Source organism: Branchiostoma floridae, chromosome 5 (assembly GCF_000003815.2).
Source record: "Branchiostoma floridae strain S238N-H82 chromosome 5, Bfl_VNyyK, whole genome shotgun sequence".
In the NCBI taxonomy this organism is placed as follows: domain Eukaryota; kingdom Metazoa; phylum Chordata; class Leptocardii; order Amphioxiformes; family Branchiostomatidae; genus Branchiostoma; species Branchiostoma floridae.
In genome coordinates this window covers 26,235,406-26,259,610 of record NC_049983.1, presented here as the reverse complement: position 1 = coordinate 26,259,610, position 24,205 = coordinate 26,235,406, and the positions used below count along the sequence as shown (strand labels likewise).

The window sequence follows — 24,205 nt, the reverse complement described above, 5'->3', positions numbered from 1 at the left end:
GCAGACCCACGCACCTTCTCGCGAGAATTCGGTCACGATGGGAGGGGGGCTCCTCGGAAGAATCCCGCTAGGCGTCCAGCGCATACAGACGAGTACGAGCACAACCGCGGCTACCCGTCCCTGCGAGACATACGTTCCATGAACTATCTCCAGGATCCTTTCACGTCAGCCGAGCGAGTCCGGGCTCAGCCGAGGCAGCCACCGCCCGGCGACACGTTCGGCTGGGACCTCGACGGCGATAACAACAGGAGACCCAGGCGGCAGCGGGACTACTCTTCACCGTCGGACGACGATGACAAGACTTACCGAGGTAAGCGACGGCTTCGCAGCGGGTTGTCTCGCAAATCTCACGATAAAGTGAAACGTGAGGTCAGTTGGCCCCATGAATATGTATTTTCGGCGTCCTCCAAGCTGGAACACGACCAATTGACATGGGACCAGTTCATGGCTGGCGAACTGGCCATTATCCTCAGTAAAGACACTGATCCCTGTGAGAGCCACAACAGAGCCCAGATTCTGCAGGGCATAATGCTGGACATTCCACATTACACATTCAAGGGCATCCCAAACTTCTACCGCACCATGTTACGTCGTGCAGAACACGCATTGCTGGACCTCGACTCCCCACATACAGTAGCACTGGTGAGAGATCTTAAGCGTGACTACCTGCGCCGACCGACGGACGACGACGACGTCTCGCCCACAGTCAAGGTAAAGGGCAAAGCGAACAACACTGGGGCACCCTGTGCCGGTTACCAGCAGGGGACGTGCACATATGCATCTGACCACCTTGGCCCGTCTGGCACCAACGCGAAGCACGTGTGCAAGTACTGCCACAAGTTTCGACCCGATGTTCCTCTGCAACACACACCTCAAGATTGCCCCTACGCCGACAAAGCTGAACGCGACGCCTACGCGGCAGCGAGGGCATGACTAGCTTACGGGTCGTTTACTACAGACTTGGACGCTGACTTAGGTGATACAGTCAGACGTTCTTCACTTTGACAATCACTCTAGCTTTACTTCTAGTCCCCAACCAGAATTCGGCAATGATTCCAGCCTTACATCCTGTTCGAGCTATGTTTGGGGTACCCGAAACGAGGAATAACACGACGTGAAATTCCTCAATACACGACATTCCACACGAAATGTGCTATTACTCAGACGCCGCTATCTTTGCACGCGTGCGGACTTAGTACTGCGTGAGTAACCGCACGCGTGTAAAGATAGCGGCGCCTGAAGAATAACACGTTTCGTGCCGATTGACGAGTTTTGAGCAACTTCACGCAAACTCCGAACGCGTGCGTTACCTCGCCCCGTGCTGACTTCGCACGCTTGCGCACAGAACGGACACGCATTTTCGTGGGCGCAAAAGCGACGGGCATAGCGGCGGACATTGCGACAAGCGCGCGCCGAGGTACCTCGCGGTTAAAATAGTCCACAGAGACGTGCATGACCTCAAAGCAACCCGAGTTGGCACGTAATCCATGTACACAAGGAGCGGGAAGCGGTGGCGTAAAACGGGCCGCTTTGATACGATGAGTGACTTGTCGCGAACGTCTGACTTGAAATGCGTATATTTCCTTTAAAAAACCAGGAGTTTACAGCGGTAGATTGGAACATCTGCCTCTATTTTGCAACGCACCATGCTTTGCAAGGTCGGACGTACAATTCCTCATTATAACCGAAAGTCGCACGACGTGCGTTTCCTCATTTACAGAGCCCAAGATTTGCACAGCGTAAACAACATATTTTGTGCAAACAAACATTTTTAACTCTGCGATGCCAAGCTAGTAGTAGATGAATACTTATCTACAAATAACTTACGACGAAAACTGATGACCTAGTTTGGTACTTTGGAGGAGCGAGTAGTAAACTTACAAACGATACGACGAAATCCTCTGCCGACACTTACCATTTTCTACTATATCTAACCCATTTATTTACGGCGTACGTAGCTAGAAATAAACGACAAACATTATAAAATAGAATTCATACCTTGTAGTATGTGTGACTAAACCACAGCTTCCCAACGGCTGACTCTAAACAAGTTGTGATGCAAGTTGTAAATCCACTGCCTGACTGTAAACAAGCGTGTTGTCGGAATGACCAAGGACGCTGCTAAATAAAATATGCACGCATGCGCACTGCTTACCCGCGGGTTGCCCAGGCAACCGACAAGTACAAAGCATCTCGGGTCTGGGCGATACTATTGATTTTGAGGGGTGTCAGGTATAGTTTAATGAATCTATTAGTATCGCCAAGGATATAACGTCCTTGGTATCGCATTGGTATCGCAATTTGTTAAGATTGATGAACAGATTTCGTCATAATTCTTGCTGAAAGAAATGATTTTGTTGCTGCCATTCCACACAAAGGTTAGTGTGATATTTAAGGTTGAAGTAAATAACGGAGGATCCCCAAGTTCGCGACTGTACTCTACCTACGCCACTATGTGTTTACTTCATTTCTAAGGTGGAAACTTCAATGAACAACTTCAATGGTTGTTCCAAACTAAGACTATCGAAGATAAGTATGCATATAGTCTTCTGCTGGTGTCTTGTCAAGCGGAGATCAGCGGAGCAACAAAGTGAAGAGACGGCACCACGTTTGGGCGACATGCCTGGCGAAAGCGACCGTCGTCTATTCTCTAATTGTTTTATATCGAAAGAATGGTCCTGGAGACTAAAAATAGAGAGGGCTCTTAAAGATAATCCTAAACTGTAAAATTAGGATGGAAATGGAAATTTGTCTTGTTGTGCAGTTTATCAGATTGTTGAATTATTTCGGTGGTTCGATTTTCCAAGATACAGAATGGACTCAATGGAGACATAAAATGGTAAGATCGTGTTACATTTTCTGTAAATAGTCTGACAAACCGAGTCAATAGATACAGGAGAATAATAATACAAGTTATAACCTATGTCGACAACATTAATAGGATTACATATCTTGGGAGAAACGACAGATTATAACCTTCTGTTGGCTGCAACGTTGGCGGTAAAATGTAGGCAAGTGAAGTACAACGAAAACTACGTTTCATTTCACATCCAGCCAACAAAACTCCGAATATAGGAATAAGCATCACTCAATTTTACCTATACAACATCCTAGTGGAAAGTCTCGTCAAATTCAGCGGGATTAACAAAAAAATACGTATTATATAGTTCCGTCTGACTGTCGTGTCACATTCTTCGGGGATTTTTCCGAACTACCACGTCAATGCATTGGATTTCTAGAACGAATTATCATTTTAGATTACAAAATGAAATGTATCATTATTTTCCTAAGGTCTGTCTGCATTATATATATTTATAGCTAAATCCAGTGGGAATTTAGCTACTTTACATACTATTAGGCTCTATCCAAGCGATCGTAACAAAAGTAAGTTCCGCCTGGCTGTTGTGTCACTTCACATAAGAACTTTCACGAATTCTTCGGGGATTTTTCCGAACTACCACATCAATCCATTGGATTTCCTGCGACGAATTTTCATTTTGAATTATGAAATACTCCATTTTAGAATTTACGGTTCGTTTGATACTAGTATTAACGTTACCTCCTCGTCTGTGTAACGCTCGAAAAACAGCCGGTTTGTAAAAACCCCTTGGTTTTGGTTTGCATGTCAGTGTGTACCCTGTCAACGTTTAACAAAACATCTGGAATGTCTATTGATGTTCGGTAGAGATGTTCCATTCTGTAACTATTGCGACTACACGACTTGATTGTTCAGATGCCGGTAGAATGGTAGAAAAAAAGAACCTACTGAATGTGTAATTTGGAGGTGTAATCTCGATCAATTTTGAGTGACACATTCTGCATGAAACTCTTTTTTATCCTTGGTTTATTATTTGTGTTATTAGCATCTGAAAAGATTGAAGGATGCCTACCAAGGTACCAAGCATATAAATTTATATATATAACGTTACGTTCGATACGGGTGTTCCGGACCGGGCAATACTTTCCGTATCGCACAGGTTCCGAAAGGCGTATCACACAGGCTTCCTACCATTAATCAAATCAAACCATTTCGAACGGGCCGAATACGGCACAGTTTGCAATTCGAATACCTAATTCGAACGTTGGAACATTGTTGTTGCAACAATTTTTGTTCGAGGGCACCAAATTTGTTCAACTTCTGGCGCATTTCGCATCAAAACATGGGTTTTCTCAGGTGGGTATGACATAAATAAAATACAACACGATGTATTCCGCATCACCCTCGGTCCCAGCCCTCCCGCGGGTCGGATCACCCTCCGGCCTTCGGGTGTTCCGACCCGCGGTCGGGCTGATACCTCGGGTGATACGGAATACACCGTGTTGTATTCTATATATCTATATCTATCTATCTATCTATCTATCTATCTATCTATCTATCTATCTATCTATATATATATATATATATATATATATATATATATATATATAACAGCTGATAGGATAGAGTGATGGGAATCATTCTATAATGTCCGGAGTATACGCATCGGCAACGTTCTCCATGTCATGCAAATCCATGTCGGTTTGGCTGATTCGAATGAACTCCGTTCGATGCATTCTATTTCCAACTTGTTGTTGTCGCTAGAGACACGATCAGAGAACTTGGAAAGAGCTAAGTAACATGCATGATCCATTTATTTTCATACATGTCTCATTTTCAAATTTGTATCAATTTACTTATGAATTTCTATAGATTAAATTATCGACGTACCGTGTTTCCGACGTTTGGAATAGCGGCCCGGCTGGAAGTAGTTGCTGGCAAATTATGACCCTGTCCCTGGTATACACTTACCTTTGATGCTTCAACTGAGGTAATGACACTATGTCGCGACGTAGCCTGTACATGTACATGTGTCGTTAATAAACAACTGTTTTTTTTTTGTTAGACGTACATGTATCAGAAATATTACGTGTTAGACGTACATGTATCAGAAATATTACGTAGCGGAAGTAATGTTATTTACGCAGAGCCAGCGCCAACACAACTAACTTTTAACAAGAAATGTAAACAAAATCTTTTTAAAAAAATGTCAACTTGAACGTAAACTCAATCTACCTAAGACAATTTTCCCATTGTTTTTGTTTCAAGCTGTTGTTTCCAATTAAATCTGTTCTATTGTTTATACTGACAAGCAGCTTTATTTTCATGGGTGGTAGGCTATTTTTTTCTTTTGGGGGCTTATCTTTATATATTATCGTATCTTGACGTTGTTTAATCGTTACTTCGTACGTTTTGGAATGAATCCAAGATAATCGTGTAAGGAATTATGATAAAGTTCCTACTACCAGATTTACTGAGAAAGAAGTAACAAAGAAAAAACTATTCCTAATCTCCTTAGTCGAAGGTGGAAAACGGAAACAATCTACCATTTCTGTCTAAAACCATGCCTTGGCAGACGTTGTCCTTGCAAGGAATTCGAAGGACTTTTCGTTTTTGCTCTTGTTCCTCAAATGTCATTTGAAAGGTAAGTCAACACTCAAGACGCAACTTGTGTTAGTAAAAGTAGTAGTTCTGAACACAGTTAGTAGAAGGTAAGTTTCAATCTTCATGCAAACAAGAACCAGACAAAACTTCGTCAGAACAAGGCGTTCAAATAAATAGATCTCAACACACAAGTAAAACGGCGTGGGGAACTCTTCCTCCGACAGTTTATACCGGCCTGCTTACATATAACAAAAGGTAAGTTGATAGGTGCCAATGATGAATAAATGAGGATGTCTATTGTATGGGTTACTAGTTCTACGAGCGTAAGTAAGCAAAAAATATAAAACGAAAATGAATGAAAAATTGAAGCCCTGTACGTAACAGTTTCGAGAAATCAGCATAGCCCCCCCCCCCAATCAGTAATAGTCTGTAAATGATGGATATGTAGGGTATTTCACGACCCGACTGTACTATCGGTTGTTACAAACGTTAATGCTGATGTTTTGCTGGACATTTTGGACATTCATGTCGCAGCTAGGTGTGAACAATAGACTGTACACCAGTGGCACCTGTACTGAATCCGAGAGGTGGCGTTCTAGACACAGATGTGTATTCCAATCTTTAGCTTTTGTTTGTTTCGTAACATTAAAAGGAAAACCAAACTTTACTCCCGAGTTTGCCAAAAAAAACTAGCCTCTACCAAGAAATCGTATCTCGAATAGCAGTACGAGTATTTGAATTTATTTGGAAGTATTTGGCAAGGAGAAGAGAGTGACGAACGAAATATTTGGGCAAAACCCTTCGACATCGACGGAGTCCTGGCTGATTGCCGTCTTGTTTGTAAATTTCGTACCATACATCAGGCTTGAGTACCATAACCTCCTTGCTGTTAGCTTCATATCAATGTATCATTGAACAATTAAATTCAGTCTGCCGTCGTTTCTAGACCTTTTTTAGTCTTCACAATATGTATTTACAAATAAACATAAACATAAATGATAAACAATCACCTGACATTTATGTTACATACTATGAATGTCTATACAGTATTGTTACTGTATTGTATAAGCTATTGTATATACTAGATGCGTGTTAGTTGGAACCAGACTAGTTAGGATAAACGAACATAGAGTTATGATAAACAAAATATCGCCAACAGAACTGAACGACACACACGCACACACACACTTCAGACCAACACATTGTACTGCTGGCAGTGTTCTTCCTTCGACCAAAGAGGCTATAAGTAATTAACCTCCTGTTCGACACTTCAAACCACTGAAGGAGCTTCGATATACCTGCATATATTGCAGGGTTCTCCCCAGAGAGTGGAATAAGGGAGGCCCTCCACTATACTCTCAGCCAGCTCCACTAAACTATTTTTCAAATTTAGTGTGTTTCTTCACTATTTTCTTTGTTAGTTTTGCTAAGATTAATGACAATTCACAGATTTTTGTACCAAGTGGCATCACTTTTCCAGTCAGCATTGTCTGCAAAAACTTGTGAATGAGCAATGATCAAAACAATAGTAGTTTTGCCACTTCACAACAAAGGAATAACAACAGTATATTATACTTGTAGTATTTGACACCCTCTGTCATTGCAAAATGAACCCATTTTCATGAAAGTGCAGCGCGTTGGTTTGGGTTATTTTTGCCAGCCCCTCCACTATACTAAAAAATTCTGGGGAGAACCCTGTATTGGAAAAAAACAGGAACTCATTTAATATCCATCTCAAAGGCATTTTCCAACATCTTAAAAAACGATAGGGTTGTTCATGAAGGTTAAAATAACTGTTTAGGGGAAGAATAATTGTTAGCGGAATTTAGCCGTTCGATCAAACCACACTCCCCTGCGTTTTTCCTAGCTAACAAACCACACTTCACCACGTTTTCCCTTCTTTTTAACAAAACCTAGAATTCGTAGCCCATTTCAATCGCCGGACCAAAAACGCTATATCCAGTAAGAATTAGCTTGTAACATGTGCGTTTAGCGCTGAATTCGTCTGCGATTGTTGAGTGAGATCAGATATAATATTTTGATTTCGTGTACCGTAAGCGTGTGAATTCCTAGTTGAACAAGTTCGCTGCATTCAAGTTTTCCCGCGCAGCCCGCGGCAGCCTTTGATCATGCCTCGGGCTCGTGACAAAGAGAGATCATCAATCAATTTTGCGTGTTGTGGGAAAATAATATGTACTTTGAAAATATCTGGATATATAGCTACAAAAGCGTTACTTTTCGTATCAAGTTCCACAAACAATAGTTTATCTACCGAGATTTAACTGTATGAAGTAAATTATGAGATATTTTATCAGAAATGAAACACCCTGGGCACTACGGAGAGTCCTTACAAGCAGTTTTAAACAAGATTACATGCTACAAAATCTTTGACTACAATGTCGATACACTACCAGAATCGAGTACCGGCAAGATACGGAATATAAATGTGAAATAATAATAAACGGAAAGAAAATGTGTTAAGTGCGATAATTCTACAAGGAAACAAAATGGTGTCGATCTGTGTTTATGATTTCACGTCGCAATGATAACATTTACCGGCGTGCCTTCTCCGCCATGGCTTGGATATGCTTGGTTAAATCAAGCATTTTAACCTCCTTGGTCAAACACGAGCCATACAGGAGCTTGGGTATAGTCAGTTTCAAGTCAACTTTCACTTCCCCCGAGATTGAGTGCCGAGTCTTCACGCTGTCAGAAAGGGAAAATAAAGCCGTGTTGCCGGGCCTGGCTCCGTGCAAACACTGCTAAAATTGAAGAAGCGCACGTAATGGGTCTGGTTTGAGAGCCGAGTCTGGCGGGGCGGGCGAGAAAATAACCGTGTTGCCGGGCCTGGCTCCGTGCAGACACCGCTAAAATTGAAGAAGCGTACGTAATGGGCCTGGTTTGAGAGCCGAGTCTGGCGGGGCGGGCGAGAAAATAACCGTGTTGCCGGGCCTGGCTCCGTGCAAACACCGCTAAAATTGAAGAAGCGCACGTAATGGGTCTGGTTTGAGAGCCGAGTCTGGCGGGGCGGGCGAGAAAATAACCGTGTTGCCGGGCCTGGCTCCGTGCAGACACCGCTAAAATTGAAGAAGCGTACGTAATGGGCCTGGTTTGAGAGCCGAGTCTGGCGGGGCGGGAAAATAACCGTGTTGCCGGGCCTGGCTCCGTGCAGACACCGCTAAAATTGAAGAAGCGCACGTAAGGGGTCTGGATTGAGTGCCGAGTCGGGGAAAATATACTAGTAGCCGTGTTGCCTGGCATGGCTACGTGCAGACACCGCTAAAATTGAAAAAAAAAACGCACGTAATGGGTCCGCATTGAGTGCCGAGTCTGCCGGGGCGGAAATAAAGCCATATTAGCCGTGTTACCCCGGCCAGAACTCCGTGCAGACACGACTAAAATTGAAGAAACCCACGTAATGTCTTCATCCGGGGCGAGAAAATATAGCCGTGAATGCCCGGCCACGGCTACGTGCGAACACCGCTAAAATTGAAGAAGCGCACGTAATGGGCCTTTACCTGGGGCGAGCGTGCAAAGATAGCGGAACGCGAGCAATGGCACGTTTCGTGTTGACCCTCGTGTGAAGAGAAACCTCACGTCGTGCTATTCCTCATATCATGGTCCCCTTATATACCTGCCTGTTCCCAATCAGACTTAAGCATTAGAACCGGCCTTTTTTCTAGAACACACTTCTCTCATGGAGACTCAAGGTCAGGAGCCCGTCACACCCGTCATGAACGTGCAGCAGAGAGGGGAGGCCACGGAGCGCAGCAAGGCAACGCTGGCAACGTCCCCAGACAGACCACACCCTGCATCTTCAGTCGGTCGACACCCGCAGCACACCAGTCATGCCACCGCGGAGTCTCGGCATTCATGCCCCGCACATACCGGACTGCGCATACAGCCAACACGACTTCCCGGCATCTGTTCGTGCTCAGGCCCGCACTTCTCTGCAGCTGGTTCAGTCGGTCTCGTCACAGCGGACATTCGTTCAGCAAATACCGTCACGACTGTTGATGTGCCTTCGCCTATACCGTTTCCTCCTCGCTCTGCCATTGAACTTCACGAGCTAGTGTACGACTCCGGGACACTCAACTTCCAGGGTCTACGTCTTCCCGTCAGTTCCAACTTGAAGATACCAGGGTGGAGGGCAGCCTTGTCCCAGTACCAGCCACGCTGCGACATCACCGGGACGACTACCTTCCCTGCCACCCACAGAGAACTCTTGCTCACCAACTCATACTCTCATCTCCTTCTTGGCGCACCTCACTCCGTTCGGCCTGGCCTTTGACATCCAGAAATGTACAGACTCTGGACTAGCATTAAAGATGTCATGCACCAAGCTGTCTCTCCGTGATCATGAGTTGGTGTAATTATGGGGGTACCGCGCCATCTGGCGAGGTAGCGGGGAATTTCACCACGCACGGTCACATGACTCTCCTTGGCCAATCACAGCAGACTCGGCTGAGGAGAGCCACCGTCAAGTCAGACATCCCCCGTCCACCCCGGCAACACCGACTCTCCTGAAGACTCTCTGCAACGCACGCTCTCAACCACCCAGCTCAACAGAGTCAGCGCACTCTTCCTTGAACGGTCTTCAAGCAGTAACAGAACTCACATTATCTAGCAGATTCCTATTATCGCATTACAGGACAACCGACTTTAACTCTGTTCATAACCAGTTAGTTTTAGTTTAGAAGTAGCAAACATTCGCTTAGTTATCAAGGTTCGTAGATTAGTTAGGTCAGCAGTTATAAAAGATTCGTGAGCAGAAAGGCTCACACCAAGCTCTCAAGCACTTGGCAGATGCCCGTTTTCCACAAATGTTTTTATCTAGTTAGTCTACCGACTCGTTCCGCCGAATAGGTCACTCGACTCCTGTTATAGTTAAGTTTGCTTACCTCGTTACCTTGTGTTACCTAACTCGTTCACTCGTTAACGCATGCTTTCGACGTTATTCCTACAAGCTCAGTTCTCGATTGTTGTGTTAAAGCATCCTCTTGACGCCTGGGTCATGCCCATGGCCTTTGACATCCAGAAATGTACAGACTCTGGACTAGCATTAAAGATGTCATGCACCAAGCTGTCTCTCCGTGATCATGAGTTGGTGTAATTTAAAATAGAAAAAAATCACATACAGAATTTCATGATTTGTATCTGTGCAGTGTCCTTAAAAAAGGAGAACTAGCCTTTCCATAAAAAAGCCCGTACAGTCCACATAAGTATGCGGCGTTTTTTTTAAAATGACACAGGCTTATCCAAGTGTAAGATAGAAATGCGGTGACAGAGGTTGCACTGACATTGGGTGCAGAACCACTGCAGTCCGCACGGTGGCAGAGGTCTGGTCTGTTCCACGTCAAGCATAGTTTACTGTTTTTCTGCTTAAATAGCTGGTTTGATGAAGTGATAAGCGTACAGTTTTGTAGAGAGACAAATCTGTTATTCCTATGCTCAAGAAGTGCACAAAATGACACTTGTGGGATTAGTACCTCTGACCAATTGAAAACTACACCGTACACCGAACCTGACTACCTCGTTTTTGTGTCACTCCTACAAGGCTACCAAAAGACCTCCTTTCCCATTTTAGTTTTTGGACCATTTCCTAAGGGGAAGTCTTTTTTCAGTCCAATATTATTGAGCGCGCTGATGCCATCCATAGATGGTAGTTGCTGTGGCCTTAGACGCTGTACACAAATTGTTGCCGTGCCTGAAGTAACCAACAGCTTCTTGCGTTATTCTTTCCTTCTGTGCAGGATCTAAACTTTGTCAATTTGACCTAAAATGTGTCTGGAATCTACTTCGTGTTCTTTTGTTTCTTTCCGATAGATACGTATCGTATCCAACGGCTATTGATGACACTGTTTATATGGGGATTCTTTATTGACACGACAAAAGTACAGCGACTGTCGTAAGGTCTACATGTATAATAACTACTTACAGTACAACTAAACACACATACATGGATATCAATAGGTATGAAGAAATCAACATATTGGGTCTAGCAAGTCATTTACACTATTGGTTCTATACAGTATTAGCATTCGTGGATATTTTTGCCTACATGTACAGAGTAAGGTTTATCGCCTCCCAGAATGTATATGAAACATGATACAGAAAGTCACAGGGCACAGCTACTGTTTACCACTCGCTTTAAAAACCGAGATGATGCCTCATCAAATATTTAGAGGTTTTATGTACTGGTATTATTGACATGGTGGAAAAATGTCAGTGATGTCATTTTTATTAATTTACGACAACCCAGTCCTCGGTCTTTGTCTGACCTCACACGTGGTCACCGCGTGTCCGTCCTTGCCCATTCACACTTCCCACCACCACACCGGGGCTCTCATTCTGTGTTTCGTCCGCGGGAAGCGAGGCGCACGGAGACTCGCTCCCCGGTTTTCGAGCTTTGGTCAGGGATTTCCCCCTTTCCCGATTGACATGTCCTTTTGTTCGTGCTCTTTGCCTCTCCCTGCTTCTGCTTGGAATGGCGACTTAAGTACTATGTTGTCCTTCGGCCAAAGCACACTATATTGTATCTCTATATAATGTTATTGGTCAAACGTCGTAGCACAATAAACCGAGGTCGTGGCTCATTAAATATTCAGAGGTTTTATGTATCTTTGCCTTCTGTTTGGTTGGTCCCTTTGTTCACACGGTTTTATTCGTCTTTAACAATAAATGTAGTTGCACATCATCTAAATGATAAGTAAGTTATGATTTTTTTACACAAAATAAACCTTTTTTGAAGGTAGGTACAGTAGCAATAACGCTGTGGGCATCATTGTCTTCTATTTTCGTCATATCCTCTCTTGTTTTCACAGTTAGCCCCACCTAACTTCTATGTGTACTCTGAACGCAAGATTTTACCTTGTACACACACCTGTAGGAGAAACTCAATGAATATATGTCCCAAATAAACCCTTTACGGGTAGGAGGATTAGGGTAAGGGAAATAAGACAGGTTCCGTTTCTTTCTGGACAACCCCTGACACATTAGGACGCAAGTAATTCATTTTCTTCAGGCCGTGGTTTACAACTGTGTGCTAGATAAAATATATAAACTTTTAATATCTCCCAGATGACATATTTGTTCACTCATACACTCAGACCACCTTATACCACTCCCGATAGATGGAGCTTTTATTCCACGTAGTAGAAAAAAAATTTGAACTCAATTCATGTAGTCACCTAAAACGCACACAGTGCAGTAAATAAGGCCCCTTCCTTTGTCAGCCACTTTCTACTGCGCGTCAGTTGTGCGGGTCTCGCAAATGCCCGTGAACTTGCAAACTTCTTGAGAAACTTTGAAACAAATACAGGTCTGCAATACGGATGCCGTACAAACGTGATCTTGTCACTCCGTGTCACTAACACTCTAAGTTTGGAGAAATCCAAGAGCAGTCGCCTGCATGACTACATATCCCGGGCACACACTCGCTGTCCCTGCAGACTAGAACACACCCAGGCACTCGCAGCGTTACAACAATGACGAAAATAGGCCGCAATGGTACAGAGTGTAACCGCCACTGCATCGTGTCGTGTAAATAGGTCTCCCAAAACACTAAACAGGAGAAATACTTAAGAATCTGTGTTTTGTATGGGCTTAGTACAGGACGTATTCCGACCAAGAAACTGGTCGAGCCCTGAAGCATGGCAGAATTAGAATCACCAAGACTCCTGGAAGAAAAATGTTTGAGAAAAATATTTTTGGTTTTGGAGTTAAAAAACTAGAATATACAATGTTGGTTTGACCGTAATGCTAGGTGACCTCATAACCTTTTTTCCTGTCACAAAAAAAAAACAATGATCAAAATAAAATGTGCGCAATAGCGTTAATGGTCTAATTATACAATCAAGGGAAGGAAAATGACGATGCAAGCATGTCCCTTAAAATGCCCCGATAACACAGTTATGCGAAACAAACAAAATATCTCGTGCGTAATCCATCGCCATGCGATCAGCGCAAACGGGCTTTCAATGCATAAGGCCAATGGATAGGCAATATAAGCGATACAGTACATTTCATAAAATATCTACTGAGACATCATCGACAAAAAATTAAGTTCACGAACTTTTGTAGTTTAGAAAATGACTTATTAAGGAACACTGGCCACGTAGCCACCTAGTCATCCAACACCAGGCAGGTAGACATTGAGGCGGAGATTCGGCAACAACTATTGGCGGAAGTAGGAAATAACGAAAAAAAAAAGATTCCCTACCCGTGACAATCAGCAGCCAACAGGCGATTCCAGCGGAGACCAGTCGGCTCCTCGTGGCCCGGCGGTCCCGTCCGGCCATGGTTAGTCTGTCTCTGCGAGTGACGCCGAGGCCCTCTCGTTTTCGGTCGGTACAGAAATTCGTCGTGTCCTTGGTTGGGTGTGGTCACCTATTGCCTAGCACGATCAGTTTTCGTCATGCTTCCATGGTTATTACCATGGTTACACCGCGGTGTCAATGTCCGTACGTCTATGCAGATGACGCCGAGACCGTCATACCTTTTGTGGGTAGCATGGTGTCCTTGGACGGGTGTGGTCACCTGTCGCCTTGCGTGAGCCATTTTTATCACCATGTTGTCATGGTAATACCCGTGGTTACCCAATATTGATGCAAACATTTTAAATGAAATGGAGGATATCGTTGATCTTTTTGTAGTGTTCTGACATGGCTGGGCCCAAACGTACAAGTAGCTGTCTAATACAAAACCCTTTTTTATTCTATTTTAACGTTATTCTTCAGGTATTTCATCTTTTCAACGTTCTTGTCTCGTTTTTGCCATGTTTGGTTTTCATGCTGTTCACATATAAATATAGCTCAAACAAAGTACTGCATTTTTAGAAAATGACTGGACACGCAAAAAATTACCTTCAATTTTTGATAGAATAATACAAAATTTCTCGTACTTAAAAAAAATGTAGTCATTGGGGTCCTTCCTATGTTTACCGTGTAAAGGCTCATGGACTCATGGGTAATTTTGTGCAACTGGTCTAGAATATATGTATATTATACAGTGTTCAGCGAATATACTTCTAGGCCATTGCTGGAGACAGGACCTTCAGCGGGGCAACCTGCACATTTCGTCAAGATGGCGTCACCCTTGCCATGCCCCGTCACCCTTGCCATGCCCCGTCACCCTTGCCATGCCCCGTCATCCTACGTCATTGCCTTTGGAACGATATTCGTATGCAACAAAATCTATATATCTTTTATTTCATAGTTTCGCTAATATATAGAATATTCACATTAAAAGGAGACATCTTTTGAGCAATTATAGAAATATAATGGAGTCACCACGAAAATACGAAAGTCGTGCCAATGTGAATTATGTACTTCCAAGAACATTAGATTTAAACTCAAATTTCAGACGAGTATATTGCGATATTATCAAAATATAGAAGGTAAAACGTTCTTATGCCATGGAACAGAAGCACGTCGTGTCCTTGGATGGGTGTGGTCACCTGTTGAGAGCCATTTTTCACTATGTCTCTGTGGTTAACCAACATGGTACGTGATACAAACTGTTCCCAGACATAATCACGTCTCTTTCATGTTATAGCATGTCTGGTCAAATAGCTTGTCCGTAAAACAAAGACACTTAAGCAATTTAGCAAGTGTTTTTGTGGCGTTTGGTTGGTATTTTCCAACCGTGTGGCGAGGCAATGTGTTAAAATGTGCGCAACCTGACTAATACACATAAAATCTACAATGCAAGGTGACACTGCACGTCTGCTTGGAGATTTCATGTCCCAAGCCCCAGGGTCTAAGGTTCATCCAGGCCACACCATGATTGGTCATATCCCAATGACGTCACATTTGTTGACTTAAGTTTCAGCAAAAAAAGGTTATGAATTCACCCGTGTCCTTGGAGGGGTGGGGTCTCCTGTTGCGAACCATTTTTTTCACCATGTCTCCATGGTTAACCAACATGGTACATGATACAAACAGTTCCAACCGACTAGAGGTCATTGTTTGAGATGAATACGTCTCTTTCATGTTTTAGCAAGGCTGGGTTTTAGCATGGCTTGCAATTGTATCTGTGGTGCCTGGTACGTCTTTTCCATAGTGAGGCGAGGCGTCAAGTTAAAAAAACCGCGCGACCTGAATAAGGCACCTAACGGCGCATAAAATCTACAAAGCAAGGTGACGCTGCACATCTGCTCGGAGATTACTGTCCCGAGCCCCAGGGTCTAAGGTTCGTCTGGGGCGCATTCTGATTGGCTGCGCCATTGGCGTCACATTTGATGACTTCAGCCCAAAAAAAAGTTATAAATTCACCCCCTGGAAAAGGTTTAGACCGTTCCAGTCCCCTTCCACCATGGCGGTGGCCGGGGGCAGCCGGACTAAAACTCTGTAAAACCCAAGTTTAGCGGGTTTTATCTGTTCGGATCGCTCCGTCACATCGCCATAGGGACCGGGAAGCTGATAAGGGTTAAACTGCCCGACAGGAAACGTTTTTCACTGACAATTTCTGGAACTTTTTTGTCAAGTTAAAAACAAGAGCCCTGAGTCGACACCTGGGCTGGAAGAGCGGAACTAGAACTTCGGACGAGAAGAAAACCACACCCGTCTCCAGAGGTAAGTCTGTTTGACAACATGAGAACTTTTGTTTTATTGTATAGAACCTCGGGACATTACTGTTAGTACAAGACATGACAACATGCGCAGAATTGCACCGTAAAGTGTAACAGGTGGTAGTATACAAAATTTCACCGCTACAACTTGTGCAAGTTTCTTTCCGAGATATCATTTCTTACCTTTTTGATATGGTGTTTTAATCCCTCTAGATTATGTATGAACCCCACGTTGTTTGTCTGTCGTGGTTTACCCGTCAGAATTATATCTAAATTCTATTGCAATTAGAGCCCATTTCCTGTACACGGCGATCGCGCTGCAACCTCGCTACGACCTAAATTGGACATGTTTTACTCTTTATCTGATAATCGGAATTTTATACAAATGTAAAAAAACAACTCTTTATCTGATAATTGGAATTTCATTCAAATTGTAAGACTATGCCTGATAAGACGATAAAACACATATAATATTTCTTTCTTTTAATTATGGGATTCGTTAACGCGGTTTTAATCGCTTGGTCGCAGCGAGAGCGCAGCGAGAGCGCAGCGAGGTCGCCACCATAGTGGAATGTGGGTGTGAACAATGCAGAAACAGTGAACTGGTCACGTCCGCCTGTCGGTTTTCCCCAGTCTGTTTGTTTTACAAATTTAGCTCTGTACACCTGGAGGGTGGGAAGGTAAACTGCCGGTACAAAGACATGTCAGTCAAAGGAGGACTATAATCTTGTTGTCGTAGCAACGGGCAAAATGTCCCCGGCCAGGATTAGGGCTTGAATCATAAAAAACAACCCATCGTCAGAAGACAATCTAGATAACAGATATGTTTTAGGATGAAAATCCTCGGATGTGCTAGAGGCAAGAGGACAAAGATTGCTTCAGTAGATTGAAGTCCTATTTCTTAATGACAGGAATTGAAATATTGTATGTTTATGCTGAGTAATGAAGAAAGAGGGTGAACTGGTCTCATTGACCGGTCGGTCTTCCCCGTCTGTTTGCTCTACAAATTTAGCTCCGTACATCTAGAGGGTGTAAAAGTACACTAGCCGTTATAAAAACATGCCACTCAAATGATAACCATAATCTTATTGTCATGACAACGGTCAAAAGGTCCCAGCCAGGAGTAGTGCTAAGTGTCATATTTATTAGGGCATGCGCAGAGACGTTCCACTAGTCACGTAGTCTCGATACCAGCCTGGTGACAAAGATATGTTGGGCTGAAAAGCCCCGGATGTCTTGACCTTGTTTGTAATTAACTTAGGGCAAAGAGGAAAGGGAATAAAACTCCTTAATGTTCAAAACATTGAAATATCGCCCTAGAAAGTTGGGCCTGACGAAATTTGGTGCCTTTGCAGAAAATCCTGCTGTAAACATACCAACTCTCCCATACGTCAGATAGTCATTTCCCATGGCCTTCGCCCGATTAATGATCGACAACCGTGTTATAACATACGCCATCGGAATTTGGGCCGATGAAATTTAGTTGACTTTATTTGCAGAAAATCCCATTGTAAACACATCAGCTCTTCCGATCAGATAATGATTTTGCATGGAATTCGTCCTATTAATGATCGACAACCGAGTTCTAACATTCGCCGCAATAGCTCCACCCAGGCCCAACGTTAGCCATATTTGAACTACTCAAAGTTCATGGTTACATGCACAATACTGCTTCTACGTGCTGCTGTAGCCATGTGAAAAACCCTAGAGATTAGGGGAGCTAGGAAAGGTGTGAATAAAATGTTGACTCAGAATCAGCAGTGTCTCCTCGCTCGTCAGTGAACATCAGCGACTGAAAATCGGTCGAAAAGTGTGCCTGTCTGCTTGCCATATCTAAGCGGCCCGTGCCTTTGGGAGTGATAGAGATATGTTCATACTGGTTTCATTGTGTTTATCCATTATAAAGCGAATTGTAGTTTTTAATAAGAAGTACAGAATTCGAACAATGAGCTAGATGACATTGAAAATTAAGGCTGAGGGTAGCGTAAGGTATGAATATTGATCGCCGAGTGCCTGGTACAGTGCAACAAAACTTGTGAAAAAAGAATGAGAAGTTGACGTCTTAGTTAACATAAGTATACTCAGTTGTACAATTTGAGCTTTGTTCCAACACGAAGGAAACACTATGAATTATCGGTCGATCTCGTTGAATTTTCGGCAAATGTTGGATTTACTGCGCTGTCTTTCCGGAAGTGTGATGACGTCAGGAGTGAATCAAATGTGGCAGGCAGAATCTACCACAGCCAAGGTTCAGAGAGGGTTGATGGGCTCTGTAGATCGCCTCGTTCACCCCTCAGACAGTGGCCCCACCATGTATTGAAAATTTGCACTTGATGAAGTATTGACTTCATTGACTTCATACTTTTAGCACTTTATCAAGTATACTTCGTTGAGTTCAACCTTTTAAACACTATGTACGGACCAGTACCTGTTGAATTACTGCATTTCGAGGTCATGTGTCCTTTGTGAGTAGCCATTAATGCAAGGCTGTAATAGAAAATTAGTGAACTCTGAAAAAACATATGTAATTTCGTAAACATTTGCATTTTTATTTGTAGTTTTTGCAAGTCTACAAGGGGACCATATAAGCAAGTCAAGCAACTGAAGAGATCGCAATGGCTGAGAGGCAACAGGGCCGCGATACAGGTAAGGCTATGAACAGGTAAAAGCTATTGCAGTACATTCAATTGTCACCTGGAACAAAACTGCTTACCCGGACCAACGATTTCGATGAATTTGAAAAAATGCTCATCCTTTCCATAACTTCAAACTTATTTGTTAGATATCCGGCAGTCCAATTCAGAACCATTGTGTACGGACAAACATTTGCGTAAATTCTGTTACAATCAAAATGTCTTATATTACTTCTAAGAATATTGCAGAGCCGAAGAGATTGCAGATCTTAAAATGGTGTCCAAAACCAGGGAAAGCCGTACCAATATGGATATGTCATTTAGACGGATAGCTAAGACCTAATATTAGATTCTCCCACAACTCATCATGTATCGATGGCAAATGATAAAAACAACCCCTTCGTGTTACTTTGCAGGAGTTCGAACGTACTTCTATTTCATCAAAGAGGAAGTCAGCTCAGACTGGAAGGACCTGGCCTTCCATCTTGATTTCCGGCGCTCAGACATTGACAATATTGTCAGTAGAAACCGAGATGACAAGTCCCGCTGTATGGACCTGTTGGAGGAGTGGCTGAAGCGGAACGGAGAGAGAGCCACCATAGAGGTCCTGTTGAAGGCTCTGTCTGAGGCAGAGCTGCAGAGTACCGTGGACGGTCTAAAAAACAAATATCCTGGTATGTACGAGTTTATATTTCATTCCATTGAAAGTTGCAATTTGATGAACTTTGTAAATGAGAAAAAACTATACATCTTTCTATTGCCTGTAATTTTTTCTAATTTACAAAGTTGCTGTCCTATTTTATATTAATTCATTATTAATAAACAACTACGTTTATCCAGGGGATTTAACGAAAGCCGTAAAGACATTGCTTGTATGGAATGGTCGATCTTGACATTACAGCTCTACTACCTGAAAAATGTCCATATTTTCTTTACTAATGCGTGCATCATCAATCTATTTAGCACTGACGACGCAGCAAACCATACATGGCCAACTGGACATAGAAGGTTAGAGTCGTTTGTTATATCTGCAAAAGAAGAAATTAATATCTTAGATCGTAGGCCTGGATTTCTGCGTTTTTATAGGTATTTATTTTGTTATAATTTTTCTTCACCTCTGTTGCCTTTGTCCATCAAAAAGTTTTAGGATCTTGATCCTAAAAATGTAATCGACATTGGCACATTTTGTTACGATTAATTTGAAAAGGATTGTAAGTACGACAATGTTTGCATAGCCCCATTAGATAAGTGGATTCAGTCTGACAACAGTTCCATTTTTATCCCAGATGTGTTCCGAAAGGCTGTGAAGAAGTACTACGAGCTGAGTCTGACTTCCTTTAAGCCGCTGATCTGGAATGATAACTTCACGCTCAACCTCAGCGATATCTTCACCCAGTTGGAGTTGGTACCAAAAGATCAGAAAAAAACTAAAAGGTCCGAAGGAGATTACAGGTCAAAAGAAACAAAGCAGATCAATTCTCTAGACGACTTGTTCAATCCGGATATCACAGGACTGACCACAGCACCGAGGTGCATTCTGATTGAGGGTGAAGCCGGAGGGGGGAAGACCACGTTTATGTCTAAAGAAGCCCTGGATGCAATTTTACAGAAAACTGAGCTGGGCAGACGTCACGACTTCTTCCTTTTGATCCGACTCCGGGGCGTAAAAGAGGAGGAGACCACGGAGGAGATGGTTTTGGACCAGTGTGTTCCCAGAATCAAATGCCTCGATAAAGATTCCGTCGGCGAAATCCTTGAGAAAAATCAGTCCCGTGTTCTTTTCCTGCTAGACGGGTATGATGAGCTACGACCTGAGGCCAGGGCAGCCGGACAGGCCATTCCCGAGCTGTTGAATGGCAAGTTGTACCCCTACAGCACAATCGTGATCACATCCCGACCCTCAGCAGGAGTGCAGCAGTACACCATACCTGACTGCCAAGTTCGCATCATGGGCTTCACCCGCAGACATGTGGAGAAATACGTGAGGCAGTACTTTAGCATCATAGAAATCCCTAAAGTAGGAGAAAGGCTTACAACAGCTCTGAATGGGAACCAAATTGTTGACGATTTAGTCCATACACCAATTTTCCTACTGTTGATCTGTGTGCTGTGGGAAGAGGACCAAGAGATGATCTCTACGGGAACCATGACGGGACTATACGACAACATGCTGACATGTTTGATTAAAAAGTATTGTAAGCGGGAAGGCGTTCCCATACCAACAGACGAACTGCCTACAGAAGTCGCTGAGTCATTACTGCAGCTCGGCAAGCTAGCGCTAGAGGCGCTGCTGCGTAATGAGACTCTAGTTGATCTTGCACAATTAGAGAGTGACACATTCAATTGGGAACTGCTGGTCAAACTTGGCGTGGTCTCCTTGGAGGTCTCTGCCTCTAAGTGGCATCCTAAGAAACAGCTGAACTTTTCCCACAAGACAATGCAAGAGTTCATGGCTGGACGATATGTCGCTCATGTTGTAGTGAACCAAAGCAGGGGAGATATTGCTGAACTTCTCCAGCTCACCTCCGTACACAAGGCACTTGAACTCAGTAACCTTCTTCAGTTCACGTGTGGCTGTGACTCACGGGCGGCACAAGCTGTGATGGAGGAACTAGGAAGGCTCAGTAGCAGAGAGTTCTCACATTTACGTCCAAGCTACTTTGACGTGCGATTTATGTCAGACCTTAAAAAAACAGCTAAAAATTATAAAGAATTTGTTTTGCTCTGCTTGGACATCCTTAATGAAAGAAAAGAGCCGGACGTACTGCAGGCTGTCCGTAAAGCCCTGCCAGTAATTATCATGGACATTCGAGGACACTGCAAACAAAATGATGCTCTGAAGTATTACTTACAAAACATTCAGACATCGCACCTCCAAGACAAATTAATGTTAACTTTTAGTGGAAACGACGGTTTACAGTACATACAACAGCTGTTCGTCTCTCCTATTATTGGCCTGCAGTTAGACCTGAAACTTGGGTACAATGTAAAACTTGGCACACCTGATCAGACATCCAGGCTGGTTTCAGTTCTAATGAATGTTCCTGGTACGAGGGCGCTAGATCTGTCAGACACGGAAGTAACACCATCATCACTCCAGGTACTTGTGCAGGGGTTTAGTCACATACCTCTGTTAGAGGAGCTGGATCTGAGTTACAACCGTGCCCTTGGTGATGATGGGATGGAAGTCCTGCAGTCTGGGCTGTCCAGTGTTCCACGCCTGACTGTACTCCGTCTTAGGGACGTCGGCATGACCGCTGTGGGCATGGAATCCGTGGCTCCCTCCATGCGCCACCTAGCGGAACTGGAAGAACTGGATATAAGTTGGAATGAGATCTGTGACACCGGACTAGATTCTCTTATTGCCGTCCTCTCCGTCTTCACGGCGATGCAGGTGTTGGTCCTGGCAGGGACTGATATCAGCGCCACAGGCATGCGCAAACTGGTCCCTGTACTGTGTCAGCTAACCAGACTGATCAAACTGGACATTAGTGAGAATCAGGGTATAGGAAACCCCGTGTTTGAATGCCTGGTTGATATCCTCCCCCGCCTCACGGCCATGAAGGTGTTGAACCTCAGCCAGACAGGTATCAGTGACAGGGGAATATCAGCCCTGATCAAAGCTCTGCCTCACCTGTTGGAATTACAGGTATTGGATGTGAGCTGGAATGACATTGGGGACTCGGGGATTGTCTCACTGATGGAAACACTCTGCCATCTCACCATCTCAGACATGGCACAAAACCCACCTGATGACAAGAGTCTGATTTCAGCCCCTCGCTATAACACCACACTACAGGAGCTGTACATCGGCATGAATATGGGAGTAACAGGAGCTGGGTTGGCGAGGGTCGCACAGCTCATCAGCGCACTGCCCGCACTGACCAGGCTGGACATGTCTGGTCACTATGAAACACCTGCACACCTGCCTAACAGCGCTGCTATGCATCTAGCTAAGGCTTTACCCAGACTCCCTATCCTGGAGCAGCTGGACCTGCAGCATATCTCCATGGAGCCTGCAGGGTTCCAGGCTGTGGTGCAGGCTGCTGAGGAACACCCAACACTGGAGACACTAGAGTGAGTATATGATGAGCACAATGTTGATATTTTACCGCAAATACACCTGCATCAAATTATATCTCCGTTCATAATTAAACTAGTCTATTCTACTCACAGAGATAAAACCACATACAAACAACAGTATTGAACAGTACATATTAAGACATTATGACAGCCTACTTTTAAGATATGTATACATCGCTAGCTTCAGAGCAGACACCGTTACAGAGACCAAAGATTGTGTTCATAAGGACAGGTGACACGATTTTACTGTGAAGATGATGCGGTATAAGGTTAAACTATAGAATATTAGATGTGCCAATGGGGTTCCATCCATTTAATACATTGGACATCTGGAATAGTGGCGAATTTGTTCCAATTTCTCCAGTAGATAATGTGTCTGTAGGACCGAATATCAGACTGTTTTTATATATAGATGATTACTCTTTCAATTACAGGTTCAGCGAGAAGAGAGTTCCAGAGGGAGCAGACACCAGCGCCAGCTGCTTGAGGTTGAGTTCGTGGTAAAGATGCGACTCGATGATCGAAAGGACTGAATGAGTCAGCTCAGACTAAAGACCGTTTTTTGGTCATTATATTCAAGTGTTATGATCGCTGTCTATGAATAACGTACGTTACAAAACATCTATTAATCACTTTTGTGTAGCCGAAACACAAAAAAAGTTTGTTCTTTGCGTTGGGAGGAGAAAAGACGTCTTGTTTACCCTATAACAATTTCGGTAGCAATTGGTCCTCTCTTAGGCCTAGGTCACATTTCCAAACCGGGGCCCGGCCGGGCAACTTTTGGGAGCGAAAAAAATGATGTAAAATACATCAAAATACACGAAATGTCAAAATAAGATTCATGAGCATGATTTATGTATATTTCTATGCATACATTTTAATTTTTCGTTTCTTAAAACATCCCGGCCGGGCCCCGCTTTGGAAATGTAACGTAGGTCTAAAAGCAGCAGTCGACAAATGACACCATCTTCCCTCTTAAGTTAACAGTTGCTTAGATCGGATACAAACATCCAAACACAGCCAAGATGTATTGCATCAACAGAAGACGGCTGAAAATACCTTGGTATTCAAAACCGAATGACTTAAGTCGTATAAAAGAATCTTTTGTGCATGGATATGTAATTCTAAATTAGTAATAATTACATTACTGGAAGAACTTCTGTAAGAAATTTGTGACTAGGTTAATCGTAACATTTTTTTTTTCTTTTAGCAGCAAATGTTTTTCAGTTTCAGTTTCAGTTTATTTATTTATCCAGGAAAATACATCGCCTACTGGCGTTTTTCAATACCTCCTGGGGGGCCGGGAGACCCCAACATAAAATAACACAAAATCACAACAACTGAGTCAAGATTGAACTCAAAGGTCAAACTTGCATAAGTAATCGTCAGCTGTCAACTATTTACAATACAAATAACTCAAGATAACTTAATATAATAATGGTAATAATAATAACAATGATAACACATTCAGGCAGTGGATCAACTTAAAATCAAAGT

General features: G+C 43.4%; 1 protein-coding gene across 1 annotated transcript; it reads left to right on the top strand.

Annotated features, from left to right (window-relative positions):
* Positions 1–15,883: 15,883 nt before the first annotated feature.
* On the top strand, positions 15,884–23,519 carry LOC118415704 (NLR family CARD domain-containing protein 4-like). Its single transcript, XM_035820453.1, has 6 exons — positions 15,884–15,996; positions 18,551–18,638; positions 19,042–19,299; positions 19,589–19,633; positions 19,912–22,702; positions 23,143–23,519. The coding sequence occupies exons 2-6, from the start codon at positions 18,608–18,610 to the stop codon at positions 23,210–23,212; spliced, it is 3,195 nt and encodes a 1,064-aa protein (XP_035676346.1). The 5' UTR covers positions 15,884–15,996; positions 18,551–18,607; the 3' UTR covers positions 23,213–23,519.
* The last annotated feature ends 686 nt before the right edge of the window (positions 23,520–24,205 follow it).